This window comes from Lissotriton vulgaris, chromosome 4_1, assembly GCF_964263255.1.
Source record: "Lissotriton vulgaris chromosome 4_1, aLisVul1.2, whole genome shotgun sequence".
NCBI lineage: Eukaryota > Metazoa > Chordata > Amphibia > Caudata > Salamandridae > Lissotriton > Lissotriton vulgaris.
This window is the reverse complement of record NC_141691.1, coordinates 357721651-357739750: the sequence shown is the minus strand read 5'-3', so window position 1 is coordinate 357739750 and position 18100 is coordinate 357721651. Positions and strand designations below refer to the sequence as shown.

The 18100-nt window shown below is 47.0% G+C and overlaps 1 protein-coding gene across 8 annotated transcripts in view; it reads right to left on the bottom strand.

Annotated features, from left to right (window-relative positions):
* Positions 1-18100, bottom strand: part of IL13RA2 (interleukin 13 receptor subunit alpha 2) — an 870985-nt gene that overhangs the window by 451166 nt on the left and 401719 nt on the right. For all 8 annotated transcript variants that reach the window (XM_086918735.1, XM_086918737.1, XM_086918739.1 and 5 more), the window contains one exon: positions 4959-5079. In XM_086918735.1, the coding sequence (XP_086774861.1) occupies positions 4959-5079 (121 nt within the window). The remainder of the gene's footprint in view (positions 1-4958; positions 5080-18100) is intronic.

Here is an 18100-nt window from a genome sequence, read left to right as displayed (position 1 = left end):
ACTTTCCATCATGGCACGAATCGTGGCTACTGGAAGTAATTGCCCATACCTCTGGGCCTCTGGTCCAACTCACAGCCAAAGACTCTCCATCAGAAAAGGCAACCCACCCCATATCAATGAACGCAATTTCAGCTAGCTTATCCAAGAAATATGGAACACACCAATTTTAACCGTGCATTAGCACACAAGATAGAACCATTGCAAAACCAATTAGGTATAACAAGTCACCACTGCCTTGCAACCAACACAGCACCAAAGACTGCAAAGGTGATCATGTGTCACTCTACAATAAAATGTATGATTACCCGTCGTCACACACTGGCACACTCTACTCAGCCCAAGAGCCATATATTGGCAGCATTGCAGTCTGCAACTGTGGTAGCCAAAGCTTATTACCTATTAAATGACCCCACACCGATTGCAACCAGGTCTGAAAAGCTCACAATTTACTGTTCTTAGGATCCACTCACCAGTACTTTGAAACTATGAATGAATGTTATACTTCTGTTATATTAAGGGCACTTAGCACATAACTGCTGCTAATTAAGAGGCATTCCTTTGAAAGAGTGTCTCTGTGTCTGCCGCAGCAGCGTGGACTCCGAGACACACTGCTCTATGGGGGCTGGGCGGTTCACAACAAAGCCCCATTAACAAGTAAAAGAGTGGAAGGGGGGCTGGCATGTATGTGGTGGGCGAGCAGGGTACCAGGCAGAGAGCATCGCACAGAGCTGCAGACACGAGAGCCTTCTCAGACACCGGCTGTCAGGCAGACATAACTACTTTTGTGTCTCTGTGACTTTAATGTGACCTGCGAGGATTGCCCTTAATCGCCTTCTCATGCCCTTTATCTCCGTGCCCCCCCCATGCATTATTCTTGGATATTCACAAGATAAGGGCAGGTGAATCACATTTGTAGGATTTATTACATAAAGTACATTGTACTGTGTCTCTTCTGTACCTGTTGTGTGTGAAAGAAAAGCTTGCTCTGATGCTGCCAGCTGTACATAGATTTTTTTCTATATAGCACTTCTTACCAAAATTCTGCTGTTTCTAAGCGCTGCAAATATCAAAATAGCGCTATTGCCTAGTTTATGATACTCGATATACAGGCTTTCTGGAAGACGGAACACTGAATCAGTATTGTCAATATTCAAACTTGTGACCTATCAATCACCAGAAGCGAGTATTTAATTCACTGAGTTACCACCTGCACCATTAGCCTTCCAACCTGCTCTGAAGTGTACAAGCGGCATCCACACTCCATTCAAATATGGATCTGTGTTATGAGACAGCAAACATCTCTGAGTACTGCACTAATGGAAACATACATTTCAGACTTTTTGAACGGAACCTTTTTTTTTAAATAGCTGTGAAGCTGAGAAAATCTGGTACTTAAAATGATAGCATCTCTGCGGAGAAGCGCTCACACTCAGTTTAAAAACATTGCTGCCATGCTGAGAAGTTCTGAAGTGGTCCCATTACAATTGTAGTAGACAGACAGAGGGAGGAGGGCGACAGAGGGATGGAGACAAGGGGAGGGAGACAGAGGGAGGGAGACAGAGAGAGGGAGACAGATAGATGGAGGGAGATAGATGGAGGGAGACAGACAAGAGGGAGACAGACAAGAGGGAGACAGAGGGAGAGAGAGGGAGGGAGACAGAGGGAGAGAAAGAGAGAGGGAGGGAGACAGAGAGAGGTAGACAGAGAGAGAGAGAGGGAGACAGACAGAGTGAGTGAGTGAGACAGAGGGAGGAGGGCAACAGAGGGGTGGAGACAGAGAGATGGAGACAGAGGGAGAGAGAGAGGGAGGGAGACAGAGAGAGGTAGACTGAGAGAGAGAGGGAGACAGACAGAGTGAGTGAGACAGAGGGAGACAGAGGGAGGAGGGCAACAGAGGGATGGAGACAAAGGGATGGAGACAGATTGGGGGAGACAGATGGAGGGAGACAGGAGAGAGGGTTAGATTTCAATGTTCATCACACTTCAATATTATCAACACTTAAAAGCAAATCATGTAATGCGCTGCCACCGATACAGCAGAATCCACTCGATTCAGAAACACTACACTCTCATGTAACATTTGGTACTGTACGCTGAACCAGGCACACCGGGGAGATGTGGGTGAATGACGCTGATAGGTCGAGCATAATCAACACCACTGTTTCACCCTGATCCACCAGTATGTGAATATGGTCAGTGGCAGCAATAAAGGCAGACTCTATGCTGTGACTGGCGTGGAACCCATTCTGCGAACAGTCTAAGCTCTACTGGGATTCAACATATTACAACGTATTACAACATATACATTGAGGAGTGTGCACTCCAGACAATCCATAAAGGACAGCAATGTACTTAAATACACGCACTTAGAGGCCATGCTAGTGGAAAATATGTTCCATACAAGTCCGCGAAAAATAGCGTACCATTGACAACAAAAGCAATTTTTTCTATTAAAAAGGAAACCTGTATTATTCCCCTTAACAACAGAGACGTTTTAAGGAAGGCATGGACAAAGTGGCTCTGGAGAGTCTTGTTCTCGTGACCTTGAATAATTCTTAAACAGATGTTTTAAATACTTTCTTCTTTTAATGTGTTTTTAGTGTGGGTGATGTGTCAGAGTTTATTACAGACATTTTACAGAGAAATGTGTTCATTTCATGCAACATCCATAAACGGTTTGTTTTAGATGACAATAGGACCTCACAATGAGAATGGGAGGGTGACACAGAGATTATTCCCAGTAATATTAGTGATCTGCTGCTGTACAATTTGAAAACACACGTCGCTATCCCTGAATAAAGACACAAACACATTTAGAATTTGGACCAGTGTGCCTTTCACTGGCAAAAGAGGGATGAAGGAGCTGAAACTGAATCATAAATTCAAAGCGGTTACAAACAGGGGCCAACAAAATACATTTGGCCCAGGGGCCCCAAATTCTTTAAGATGTCCCTGCTTACCAAAGTGGCTTTCTGGACAAAATCTGGGCAATAATTTGTTAATCAGTATTTGATACTCATGTTCATCTGCCATCATTGAGTAGTATTATCACATCTTGGTGTAAGCCTGTAAGTAAAACTTAGAACTGGAAAGGACTGCTCTTTCTTATGGAAATCTAGTTCTTTGGACCTCATTTAGAAGTGGGTGGTAATGAGACATACACCAGAAATTGGCAAAAGCATCTTTGTTCCACGCCTTATTTAGTGATCTTGTTTTTGCAAACACATGCTGTTTTTCTTTAGGGAAAATGAGCTGCAGTTAAAAATTAATATTTTTTTTAAAGCAGTCACAGACATGGTGGCCTGTTGACCACAGGAGGCCACTATCTTTGTGATGGCTGCGAGTCCTTGCGGGTTGTAAGTTGTGACCTACCTCATTAATAATCATGAAGTTGGTCAAATTGCGACCCACCAGTAAACACTATTTTGAAAACTGGCCTATTAGTACGTAGGTCAGTTTTCAAAATAACACACTGGTCGCAAAAATAAAGGTCTCAAACTGCAACCAGTATTTTGCAACTAGTACTACATACAACTGGCTCTAAAAACTCTATTGTTGTCTCAGCATTTTCCAGAAATATGCAGATTTTTCTTCCTCTGAAGCTTGGTTAAGTGTCTTCAGTAGTGGCAAGAGACTTTCTGTTAATAGTAAGTTTTAGAAGAATCTTTTTAACATAATAGAACATTGTTTTGTTTTTTTAAATAAAAAAATCGGTGCTTTGGGAGCTTCTCACAAGCAAAAAGCCAAAAGACCCATAGGAATCAATGGGAAGGCATTGACATTTTGCGAATTTCAATTAGCGATTCGCAAAATGTTAATGCATTCCATGGGTGCAGGGGGGATCCAAAGGACCCCCCCTGCACCCCTGAAATGTATTTTGAAGTGCATGTTTCACACACACATGTCCTAAGGACATGTGTGTCTGTAACATGACAGTGTTTTCAAATGCAATTTTGGGCATTTTAATACATTTTCGCAAATTACCACGAGGTTAACCCTTGTGGTAATTTGCACCCCCTAATGGCGAATTCGCAATTTTAAAAGTAATCATGCATTGCTTTTAAGGAATCGCAAATTTGCGATTCCTTAAAAGCAATCGCATTTTTGGAATTCGCTAAAAATAGCGATTTTGCCAAAAATGTTTGATGCATCCCAAAAACCTATTTAGGAATCGCAAACGGCCGAATTTACTGATTCGCACCGTTTGCACTTCCTAAATAGGTTGATGCATGTGGCCGTTTGTTCCTGAATACTTTTGGAAAAAATGTGTTTTTAGCGCGCACATTCTATTATTAGAGAAAATGAAGACTACGTTTTATATAAGTTAAACCCTGTATTTTTGGAAAATGTGGATCTGTCAATGGCAATTTTATAACTGTATTTATTTTTTAATTTTGACGCCTTGATTTTTGTGAGCAATATGAACTAAGTGCTACATGAAAATTTGAAATAAAATGTATGTCAAGTTTTTGAAAATTTGAAATTACAAAGACATTGAAGAACTTACTAAATAAATGAACCCATGAAATTCAATAGAGTATGGACTCATAATTAGTACAGGGTACCTTCATATCTTTCTGCTATATGCTACAGAGTATGAGCGAGTAGTGGTAAATCTTATATTGCACCTTTATCTAAGGTTTTGGCCGTATTTCCGAATTACTCCACCTCTGATATGACAATTGCCATTATATATATATTTTGGTGTTTTTATTACCACCTCTCTCATGTTCTCTGTTTTCTCTTTCTCTCTGCTGTTCCTTTTGTTCCTCTTTCTCTCCCACCAACTAACCCCCTATCTTCTTTTCCTTTTTCTATGCTTTATTTCTTTAATTCATTTACTTTCTCACACATATTTATTTCAAAGTGTTCTTTTTTATGTAACTCACTAGCTTTCTTTCTTTTTTTAAGTGATTAGCATGGCTGTCAATTGAGAGAATATACAAACCCATACATACCAGTAACTCAAATAATAATTTGTGCCAGAGGGTGGGTTTGAGACTGATATCCATGTGCAGATGAGATGCTCCCAATTGTAAAACGTACAGTGAAAATGCAGAATTTCTGACTCCTCTGCACCTATAGAATAAAAATGTGTATTATTCTATTAAAATAAAAGTTCCTATTACCAAGGAGGAAAAGAAAAAGATTTGAAAATTTACCGGACTCACAGTTTTTAACATGTTTTCCCTTGTAGAATGCGATAGCCATTGCAGTTGTTGTCACATACCATATTTTAATGTTTTCAATATCTATTAGATAATGACTTACATATGAGCTACTTGTTAAATTTGTGGGTCACAATGTTTGGTTACTAATCACCAAAATCAACCCGATCTACTTGGAAATACATACCAGTTACATAGAGGCATTAAGAATGTACGTTTTTGTTTGTGAACCCAAAATAACCTCCAATGTTACTGACAGCATACATTAAAATGTAAAGGTGTCTGGAAAGCAGTGCTTAGTTTCAGCCAGTGGTTGCCGGTGGGGCCACCGCACTCATTTTTGGGGACCAACGCTCATTTTATGCATCAATTATTGAGAGCAAATGAGGGAAAGCACACAAAGTTCAAAGGAAGAGAAAACAGAGAAACATCCACAAAGGGAGAAAGTAGAAGCCTGCAAGAGTGTGATGAAGGGGCAGAGAGTGTCTGGTACTGGATTAAAGAGGCTGTAGGCTGATTCAAGTCTGGGCGGCCTTGGTGCTCTTTTTCTATTTCTTCTTTCCTTTGTCTCTCCCCCTCGGTCTTTTCCAAGCAGGAACTTTGACTCACGATTTCCCCAAGATCAAACGAAAGTACATTATTTGATTCAAGTCGGTCCGGAGTTGGTCTGTGCTACACACTTGATAACTTCTAGCAATCACACTCTCACTGAGTATCTAGGCTTTCTGACAACTTTTAAAAAGATGTTTGAAAAGGAATCTCCTGTTGAGGAAGCCATCTGTGAGGAAGCTCCAATGTTTTGGCCTATATCTCTCAGTTTCATTAACAAGCCACAGAGACCACATGGGTAGAGAGAAACTTACAGCCTGATTCATGAAGTAAAATTGCGCCCGCAATCGCTGCGAAAATGCAATTGCGGGCGCAATTTCCGTAATCGGCATTCAACATCAAAATGGCGACTTCGCAAACACAGAATAGCAAATTCGCTATTATATTCGCAGAATCCCGGCAGGTGATCATTAGCGAATCGGAAAATGCGAGAAACCACGGATTCTGCGAAAGAAATAGCGAATTCGCTATAGAATCGCAATTGGTATTCAAGAAAAATCGCTAATAGCGAAAAACCCAAAAATCGCATTTTGCGCCGCGCAACATAAGGATAACTCAAAGCAGGTGGTAACCATAAAAGCCATGCAAAAATTACTTTTAAAAAACCGTTGTCCCATCACCAACAGGTTCTGGCCTGACCAATCACACATAAGGACAATCATCAGCAGCAGCATTAGGAGTCCCACAATGCCAGGAATGTACATGGAGGCGTCGAAGGCTACAGCGATTAGCACGGAGGAGACGCAGGATCCAGGACAGGATATTGCGCCAGCGGGTCACCTTGCTGGGCCAAACCAGAGAGCAGATATATGCTAAATACAGGCTGTATGGGGAAATGATAATGCAGCTAATACAGGACCTTGACCCCCTGATGCAGCACCCAACAAGCCGTACCAATGCGGTGCCTACACATGTGCAGGTATTGTGTAGCCTGCACCTCCTGGCCTCCGGGAGTTTCCAGGGGATAGTAGCGGCTGCTGGGGGGATATCCCAGCCCACCATGTCACACTGCCTCCACACTTTTGTTGACGCCATGCTCACCCAACTACACCGTCACATCAAATTCTCTGCCAGCCAACAGGAATTGGACATGACCAAGCTAAAATTCTAGAATGTTGCCCATTTTCCTCATGTGCTCGGATGCATAGACTGTACCCACGTCGCCATCTGCCCACCAGCTGCCATGGAGTATATGTTCCGCAATAGAAAGTCCTACCACTCCCTCAACATCCAGATGGTCTACAATGCTAAGACATACATCACTGACATTGTCGCACAGTACCCAGGGAGTACCCATGACTCCTTCATATTCCGGTACAGCGGCCTCCACACACGACTGGTCAGGGGAGAGTTTGGGGAAGGACACCTACTTGGTAAGTACACTTTGTCGAAAATGTCACATTGCTAAGATGTAACAGCGCAGCACAGCAATCACCATCTGCTCCTCTCATTCAGGTGACAGTGGCTACGCCCTCCGTGAATACCTCCTGACCCCATACCTCAACCATGCTACACCCCAGAAACGGCGCTACAATATTGCAAACATACGGACAAGGAATTGCATAGAAAGGACATTTGGCCTGCTCAAGAGCAGGTTCCGCATACTGCACAAGACAGGTGGGGCCATGTATTACAGTCCTGCAGTGTGCTGCCGCATTGTGGCTGTCTGCGCAATACTACATAACATTGCAACCAAGCGCCGGATACCTGTCGACATCTCTGGCAGTGAATCTGAAGGGGACAACCGGCCACCTGCACATGCGCACCATGCACGTGGGGAGAACCCAGCTGAAGGCCACAGACGTCGCAACCACATCACAGTGAACAGTTTCTAGTACACCCTCTTCCATCACCCCACAACTCAACAATGCATGCAAAATGTAATGATGACACAACGCTAATGTGTGTAGCAAAATAAATGTATTTGTTCAATTCACAAAAAAAAGGTTTCAGTACAACTATCTCCCACTAACAGTATTACAGCATACTGCTGTGTCATAGGACATGGCAGGCTTAAAGTCAGCCTGTGCCAATGAAAGTCAAATGTTCTCAAGTGCGCCTACTGCGCGTTGCGCCCAAGCGCCTCTGAGGGGCATCCTCCTCCGGGGCTTCTGGGCCTGGCGTGGGCCTGGTGCTGCGGCTGTGTGGTGGGATTTGTGAGGCTGAGTGGCTGCTGACGCTGGATGCCCCCTCACTAGCATCATCACCCCCCACAGTGGATGGTATTGCTGGAGGGTGTAGTGCCGTAATGGCCGTGGTGAGGTGCTCCAGGACCCTGGTCATGTCCTCACTGCACTGGACAAGTTGGTGCTGCTGTGTTAGGGACCGCCGCGCCAACAGAGAAGTTGCATTGGCAGCAACATAATTCGACCTGCTGTAGGAGGCCAGCCGGCTCATGAGTTGACGGTGGTGGCGGCGTGCTGCACTGCGCTGTGTGGACATCGCAGCAGTGTTGGCCTCCATGGCTGCAGTCATGTGGGCCATTCCCTCACCCACAGCTGCCATGGCTGCAGTCATGTTGTCTATGCGCTCCCCCACACCTGCCCTGGCCGCCGTCATGCGGTCCATGCGGTCAGCGACTCCGGCCACATTGCGCCCTATCTTATGGAGCTGCAGCTGAATGGCACCTTGCTGTCATGCCTGGCGCTGGTGTATCCTCAACATGCGTCTTTCAACGCTCAAACGCGCCAGTCCCTGTCCATTGGCCCTCCTGCTTGCTGGAGTGGTGTGCTGGCGAGACCTGCCACGCCTGCTCTGCTGGCCTGGGTCTGTGGCTGACCGCTGTGTCGCAACTGGCGCGGGCCCAGATGTTGTAGCGACAGCTGCTGGGGGTGTGACAGCTGGCGTTGCTGGTGCGCCAGATGCAGGGGGCACAATAGTAGGTGGCCTGGCTGCGGCTCTAGGTGGTGCGGCAGTTGCAGGGGGCACAATAGTAGCTGGCCTGGCAGCGGCTGTAGGTGCTGCACCAGTCGCAGGGGGAACACTGCAGGTGGATCTGGCTGCTGGTGTTGTAGCAGCGGCAGGGGCTGGTGCCTGGGTTGGTGGTGGCGCCTCCTCCTCCTGGACCTCCTCATCAATTTGCAGCCTTTCACTATCGCTGCTTTCGCCGCCACCTGTGAAGGTAAGTGGAGGATCATTAGTTGCATGTATCTGGCAGATGTGCAGTTGCTACATGCATGCTGGGTGACAATCCCTGAATGGCTGTGGCTTTGTGTGCTTTGGGACCTGTCTGGCTGCATTGTGGTACTACTACATTGTGGCCACACTACATCTCCCACAATGCATCAGGATATTCCTTGATGTGCAACTATGGCATGCCTATGGGACATTAGGGGAGCCTATTTGGTCATGGACATTCATAGGGGGCAGGGTCGCAGTCGCATGCCACTTACCTTGGGTGTCTTGGGTGGTGCGGGATGAGTTGAGACGTGTGAAGCCTATACAGGCCTCCCTCTCTAGGGTGTCCTCCACTGGGTCCTCCATGGCTGTGTTGGGAGGGACTGTAGGTCCGCCACCTCCAGTGCCCGACGACTCTCCAAGGCGCTCCGCCACCTTCTCCTTGGCACGGCCTCGGAGGTCGTACCACCGTTTCTTCAGCTCCTCTAGGGACCTGTCGGCCACTCCCACGGAGTTGACAGTGGAGGCAATCCCCTGCCATATCCTCCGTTTCTCTTGCTCAGGGACGCTCCTGGAGTCTTTTCTGAAGAGTTTATCGTGGTTGGCCACCACCCCCTCAATCAAGTGTTCGAGCTCCTGCTCGGAAAATTTGAGCTTCCTTTTGCGCCCAGAGGAGTTGCTGGTGCCAGGAACAGGTTCCTCTGACATTGTAGCAAAGTAGTAGATGTGTAGTAATCTCCTGTAGTGCAGCAGCTCTCCCACTTGCTCCCTCGAGGTCTGCCTCACTGTGGTGAATGGGGGTGGGAACTGGCTGCTTCCTGGTTGTGATGTCATCACTGGGCTCGAAATGCGACTTCCCGTTTTCCCGATCTCGCGAGTATGCGATCTCGCAAATAGCGATATCGCAAATAGCGATATCGCTATTTGCGAGTTCGCAATCCCGGCGTGGGTAGCCGAAAATAGCGATTTTTCTGCGATTATCGGTAATCGCTAACGGAATTTGCGATCGCGTGTGAATCGCTTTTTTCAATCGCTAATCTTCATGAATTCGGATTTGCGATATCTGAATAGCGAATCGCATTTTTTCGCTATTACAGATTCGCAAATGCCGTTTTTCATGAATCTGGCGGATTATGACTCTCGAAGAAGGCAGAAGGAAGAGCTTAAGGATGAGCTGGTATGTTCTCCTTGCCCTACCTCATGACTGAACTGATGGACTCAGTCCTGCTCATTAGGTGCATCTGCCAGGACACAGAACAGAAAAAGGAGGAACTAGAGCTTTCCCTGTGCTCAGGGAAACATTGGTATTCTCTTGATGGCTATGAATTGCTCTGGAAGAACCTTTGTCAGTTTCCAGCGAGAAAACCTATGCAAAGCAGAATAGCCCAAAAAGCCTTATTTGCAGAAGAAAGAAAACACTGAAGAGAAGAGAGCTGTGCATGTATTGCGAATCTTCAGAACATCTAGTCCACTCCTGTCCAATCCTTCCTCAAAGGCCCTCGGGAAAGACCAAGTTCTGTCCTCAGGGAAGAGGAAAAAACTTCAAATCCCTTTAGTCAGAATGTCTGGATAGTTTCACTAATCCTTGCCCCTGCTCCCAATTACACCAAGACTTCCTGAAGGCAGGACTATTGAATCTTCTGCACTACCAGACTGTGAAGCTAGTAGACAGAGTATGGACAAGAAATGGGCCGGCTGCTGAAAGAAAGAAATATTCCCAAAAACATTGCAAGAAATCTGCTGAACAGGTTCAGACAGTAATGGGACTACTTTAGTCTAAGGTACCATTCACGGAAATGACTACACTATTACACATAATCCTTATGCAAATTGGGTTACCAGGACTATATTGCTGTCCTCTTAAATTTGCCATGAGAACTGTTACTCCATAGGGGATGATTGGTAACCAAGGGTTGCAGTCTGAGTTAAATCTATGGAATCTAGCCTAATAAATGCCCGCCAATCAATATGTCTTCTGTGCAATTGCGAAGAGTTGAATCTTGGTCCCAGGTCGAGAAGGAAGCGTTGAGACAATACCTCCATGAGCACTTACAGAACAGGTTAATTTTTAAATCTACATTGCCTTCTTGAGCCTCAATATTTTTCATGCCAAAGAAATCCAATGAACACCAACTCTGTATTGATCACAGAGTGATAAACAAGATAACTGTAGAGGATTTATATCCATTTCTTCTCATCAAGGTATTCTAATCTTGAGTCTGTTAAAGGACTCATGATCTTCACCAAATAAGATCTTCAGGGGCCCTACTGTCAGGGAAGTACGCTGGTCCCAGACTCAACCATGCTTCATTTGTGCCCACCCTTTAGGCCCTGTGGCTGCCCATGTGTATTTCCCCACCCCTTAAATGCTGCTTCTTCATTCGCCTGCAGGAGTAGTGCAGTAGCAATGCTTGTTGTTTTCTGCATTGCTCTTTCCCTGTGGCAAGCCTTGTGTTTCAGCATGTGGAGGGGCGGGGGTTGCCTCATGTCTGCAAACACCTGTCCCTTTGCCTATGAATAGATAAGCCTTGCACATGCCCATGCTTGGCTTACTTTCAACATTCAAAGATGTTCCTGTCATCCAACAGCAAGGAGATTCCTCTCTTCAGCTGCAGAGTGACCTCAAGGGACATGTCTTCATGTCTTCATGTCGTTGACCTTTTGAACTCAAATTTAAAGTTCCCTTATGATTAATCTGTGACATTTAAAAAGAGAGGAACGGTGCTTCAGGAGACTTTTTCATTAGTTTATTTAACTCTTGCCTCACAAGACTTTCAACAACTGACAACTAAGAAGCTTGGAAACATTATTGAGCTTTTAGTATTGACATGTTAAACTGAACTCTTTAGTATTTATATATTGTATGATGGTATGCTATTAGGATTTTGGCAACTCTGATACTAAGTGTTATTGATATTATTGTCTCTTGTTTTCTGAGTGCACGGATGAATGGTGCCATAGTGTTTTGAGTTCCTTTTTATTTTGTTTAGCCTTAATTTATGTTTCTCTTCAAAACAGTATTGTTCCTGAACATTAGACAGTGGAAATATAAAAACAGGCATTATTGTTCACCAATGAATCAGTATAATTTGAGTTAGTATGAACTGTTCTTTCCTTAAGTGCGCATCGTGAACTCCTCAATGCAAATCTCATGGACAGAGATATTAAGGCTTGCCGTTATCCCTGCAAAGGTGATTACATTTTATTTATCTTTACATATTCTATGGTCTATGCCATTTTGTGCATGTGTTTGAGTATGGAGAAGTGCATCAGTATTCATCCCCATTGTTTCTTTGCCAGAGCATCTCACGATAAACGCTGTACATTTCTCAGAGACCAAAGACATGGTACCTGGCTGGACCAGGTTGAGTGAAAAAGCAGTGTTTGTTTTTCTTCTCTTATTTCTCATCCACTTCCCCTTCCCTTTGGTAAGCCCTGCCAGTTGATTGTGTTTTATCACAGCACTGAGAGGTGTTCCAAGAGGTATTGCGAGCATACATCGTTCATCGCCCCTGCAGACATCCTGATGCTGCTAAATTGGCTTTCGTAATTTCTTACCTCGGGAAAATACAGCCTTCTGGTCCATACCACTTGTTGAACATGATGACTCACTGCTGCTTTACGATTGCACTTGATTTAAAGACGCAATGCACAAACTCTTTGACAAACATTTATTTGTTCAAGCTAGTGACAACAAATTTCCTAATCTGAAACAGGGAAACAAGGATTTGTTGACCTATATCACCTCATTCAATAGGCTCATCGTAGAAACCGCTTGGCTGGAGGAGAAAAGGACAACTCTTTTCTACCGAGTGCTTCGAGATGACCTAAAGGACGTCCTGACTCAAATAGTAGACCCCCCTACTAAGTGTTCCGAATTTATAGACTTGGTGGTGCAGCTAGACAATCGTTTAGGAGAGCGCAAAGGCGAGAAAGGACGAGGTGAGCAACGTCTTTTACGACAAGAGACAAGCTCTTCTACCTCTGACATGGTAGAACCCATGCAAATTGGTAGCGTAAGGGTTCCCCTTATTGAAGGACGAAAAAGATCATCAATATGGGTTAATCCTTTGTTTATATTATGGCAAATGTGGGCATTTTGCTTGTGAGTGTTCTAACAAACCTAATCCCTCTAAAAAGGGGATTGTAGCAGTACTGATAGGAAAAGATACCACTATGGAGCAGGCGGAAAAACTAGACAGCTAGATAAAGCCTGAAACCGCCTTATTGAGCTGTATAACATGCACAAGGTCTCAAATCATCTAGAAAATACCCTGACTCCTGTTCCTCGTCATCTCACACTCATTGTGACACTTGTGTTTTCCCCACAGGCATGAAAAGTCTTACCCATTTTACTTGATTTTGGGGCCACTGGTAGCTTCCTTGATCTCGGATTGGCCAAAACATTGGGCATTCCATTAGTATGCAAAGCCCAGCTCGAACCTCTGCGGGCCACTGACGGATCTGAATTATCCTCCGGATTTATTGTGCATCAAACTGGACCTTTACAAATGACTTGCGCTAATATGCACACATAGGAAATCTGCTTCTATCTTATTGACACCCCGGGTTCTGGCACCATTTTAGGAATACCGTGGCTGCAGCTAAACAATCTGACCATAGACTGGGTTGCTAGGAGAGTGACCTTTGGGTCCAAGTATTGTTGGCAAGCTTGTTTTAAAGAAAAACCACCAATAGTCCTTTCTTTGCATTGTGCTTCTCCACATCCTACAAGTTTTGTCAGCTCAACAGACTTATCAGCGCCCTATCGTGATTTCCATGATGTTTTTAGTGAAGAGCAGGCCACAAGATTTCCTCCTGACAGAACATATGACTGTCGGTTAGACCTGGTCCCAGGAGCTTCATTGCCCTGTAGTAGAGAATACGTCTTATCTGAGCCAGAGACAGTCTGTCTCCGGGAATATTTGGATGGCTTGCTAGCAAAGGGCTTTATTAGACACTCCACATTTCAAGTGTCGTCTTCTCTCTTCTTCATCCCAAGAAAAATGCTGAGCTGCGCGGGTGTGTGGACTACAGCGCCATCAACAAGGTAACAGATACCCCTTTCCACTGATTCTTATTTTATTAGACTGGGTCCGCAGCTCCACAATCTGTACCAAACTCAACCTGCGAAGTGCCGATCACCTGATTCGAGTAATGGAAGGGGACGAATGGAAGACAGCATTCTGGACTAAATACGGGCTCTTCGAATACACTGTGATGCCATTTGGTCTGTGCCCCGGCAGCCTTCCAATTTTTTTTATAAACGAAGGGCTGCAGGAGTTCCTTAACATCTGTGTCATGGTGAATATAGATGACATTCTCATTTATTCTTATTCCCCTGAAGAACACATTGTCCATGTCCAGCCAGTCCTCCAACGACTCAGAAAAAAACATTTACATGCCAAATTAGAAAAATGCATTTTCCATGCTAGAAGCATTGACTTTTTGAGATATGTCATCTTCTCCAAAGGAACAGCTATGGATACTTCCAAGGTACAGGCCTTTCTTGATTGTGAGGCACCCCGCTCAGTGAAGGAGATACAGCAGTTACTTTGATTTGCCCATTTTTCACCATTGTGACCCTTGACCCTGCTTGCAGTTTAGGCCGCTCCCCACAGCACCACCTGCACGTTCGTGCCTTCAGCCCCTTGCTGCTTGAGTTTGCTGCCACTGTAAGTCAGCTGCCCCTCTTTACAGCGTTTTGTGTTCTGTGCCCCCTGTATTTGTATTGGGTTCTTTGTTCTGTTTGAACTGTATTATTCTGTTTTGCTTTATTTTTACTGCCCCTGTGCCTCTGCTTTCGCCCGCTTATCTCCCGCTTGTTTTCCCGCCGCTGCCTCCCCAGCAGCCCGCCCCCCCTGCGCACCCATTCACCACCCCACTTCTGCTTCCCAGCTGCTCCTCCCTCCCACCTCCCCATATATGGTGCGCCTAAGGCAAGCCCGTCAGAGCCCATCCGCGTCTGGACCGCGCCCAGCGCCAGAACCCCTGGTCCCCCGGAATGCCACAAAGCCCATCTCCGCTACGACTCCAGCACCCTTCACGCACTCAACGCCAGATGATCACGCACCTGCTGCCTGGCCGCCCGAACCGCACCCAAGGATCCTTCTCCTGCCGGAACTGCACCTTCACCAGGATCCAGCCCGCCAACCCACCGACCAGGATAGAACCCAACTACCTCAGATGCATTCTTCTCAACACCTGCTCCGCCCGCAATCACGCCGTTCAACTCTGGGACCTACTCGACTCAAACTCCCCAGATGTCACCTTCCTGACTGAACCCTTCCTCAGCACCCGACATCGCCATAGCCATCCCGGAAGGCTATAAGATCACACGTAGGGACCACACCAACGGAGTAGGTGGAGGAATCGCCATTGTCCACAAGAACACACTCAGAGTCTCGACCAACACCAACGACACCCTCAGCACCGCCGAAAACTTGCACTTCCAGATCCACACGGACCCCAACACCACCCTCAGAGGAACCCTCGTCTGCAGACCCCCCAGACCCCAACCAAAGTTCAGCGACTCCATCACCGACTTCGTCAGCACACATGCCCTCGCCTCCATGGACTACATCCTCTTTGGGAACCTGAACTTCCACCTCAAGAACAACAACAACACCAACTCCACCACCCTGATCGACAACCTCGCCCACCTCGGACTCAAACAACTCATCACAACACCCATTCACTCTGCCTGCCACATGCTTAACCCCATCTTCTCCGCAAGCCCCCATGTCGCCTTCAACCATGCCACCGAACTCCACTGGACCGACCATCGCTGCATCCACTTCACCTTTCGGAAACCCACCACACACTACCGCACCCAACAGTTGCCTCACCGCTGCTGTAGCAAAGTCACCAAGACCAGCTAACCACCACTCTTGCCCAGAGCCCACCCGCCGACCCCGACTCCGCTGCCCGCAACCTCAGACAGTGGATCGGCAACTGCGCCAACACCCTCGCCCAGCTCAAGAAAAGCTCCAACAGCCACACCAGTAAGAAAGCCAGCTAGTTCACTGAAAACATCCAAGCCTCCAAGCAAACTTGCCGAAAGCTAGAGAAGAAATGGCACCGCGAACGAACACCGGACAGCTACGTAGCCCACAAGAACGCCACCCGCAGCACCACCACCTCATCAGATCCACCAAAAGGGCCTCCTTTAAGTGGAGAAATGTGGCTCACAGGTTAGAAGCGGCAGACCCTGAAGCAGAGATCAGGCCCGGGACCAGGGTTCAATTACTGACGTGGCAGGGTCTTGGGCTCAATGTCCGCGGACTCGATAATTCTCACCTCGGAGCCTACTCTAATCATGGGTCCCACGCTGCAACTCTGGGCAATAGCTTGCTTAATCTCCAGAATGGCCCCAACAGCGCTGGGATGCCTGGCTTCACCTTGGGGGTGCCCAGGAGGGGCATCTCACAGGGAGAGCCAGGAAGGGTTCCACAGCGGTATACAGCGCCGGGACGCCCCGTTGCTGGGGCAGCTGTGCGCTTTACAAGTATACTACATTCACATTTACATTTTAAAGACCCCCTAGACAACAAAGCACACAACAGCAAAGAGCTCTTCAACATCGTGAAGGAACTCTCCAACCCCAGCTCCAACACCAACAACATCCCACATCGCAAGACCTGTGCGACTCGCTGGCCACCTTCTTCCATCGCAAGATCGCAGACATCCAGAACAGCTTCAACGCCACGACCGCCACGACAACCACTGAGACCACCGCCCCCACAATCACCATCTGCACCAACAGCTTGCTCTCCCGAACCAACATAAATGACGACAACACCATCAAGATCATGAACAACATCCACTCCGGCTCTCTGTCAGACCCTTGCCCGCACCACATCTTCAACAAAGCCAGCACTGCCATCGCACCCCATCTCTGGAAGGCCATCAACATTTCCTTCAAGACAGCTACCTTCCTGGAGAGCTGGAAGCACGCCAAGATCAACGCCTTACTCAAGAAACCCAAGGTGGACCCCAAAGATCTGAAGAACTGCCAGCCCATCTTCCTGCTCCCGTTCCTGGCGAAGGTCATCAAGAAGACCGTCAACAAACAACTGACCCGCTACCTCGAGGAAATCAGCATCCTGGACCTGTCCCAGTCTGGGTTCCACAGCAACCACAGCACCGAAACAGCCCTCATCGCCACCACTGATGACATCAGGACCCTGCTAGACAACGGAGAAACGGCAACCCTCATCCTCCTGGACCTGTCAGCTGCCTTAGAATCACTCTGCCACCGCACACTGCGCACATGTCTCCACGACGCCGGGATCCAAGAGAAGTCCCTGGACTGGACCACCTCCTTCCTCTCTGGCAGAACACAGAGCATCCGCCTCCCTCCCTTCCGCTTCTAAGCCACCAAGATGATTTGCGGCTTACTGCAGGGCTCATCCCTCAGCCCAATGCTGTTTAACATCTACATAGCACCGCTCGCCCAAGTCGCCCGACTGCACGACCTCAACATCATCTCTTATGCCGATGACACCCAGCTGATCTTCTCCTACATCAAGGACCCCCATGTCACCAAACATAACCTCCACGAAGGAATGAAGGCTGTCGCCGAATGGATGAGGAACAGCCGGCTGAAGTTGAACTCAGACAAGACTTAGGTTCTCATCCTCGGATCCACTCCCTCGGCCTGGGACGACTCCTGGTGGCCGACCGCACTGGGAACAGCTCCATCTCCCTCCGACCATGCAAGCAACCTAGGGGTCATCCTCGACTCTACCCTCTCCATGACTAAGCAGGTCAACGCCACCCCTTCAACCTGCTTCAACACCCTCTGCCTGCTCCGCAAGATCTACAAGTGGATCCCCACCAAAACGAGGAGAACGGTCACCCATGCCCTATCAGCAGCAGGTTGGACTACGGAAATGCCCTCTATGCAGGAGCCTCAGCCAAACTCCTGAAACGGCTTCAGCACATCCAGAATGTGCTATGCAGCGTTTAGAACGCAAGCATTACCACGGAATACCTTTACAACGTGGGCGTAACAACGAAAGTTGTTACCACGCATTGCACTGGGGGGCGCTCAAGGATAGTAAATGATTTAATTTACTATCCCAACACCTTCCCTACTATCCACGGGGACTGGTGTTGGAATAGTAAATTAAATTAATCAATTTTGCGCCCCCCAGCGCAATGCGTGGTAACAACTTTTGTTGTTACGAACGCGTTGTAAAGGT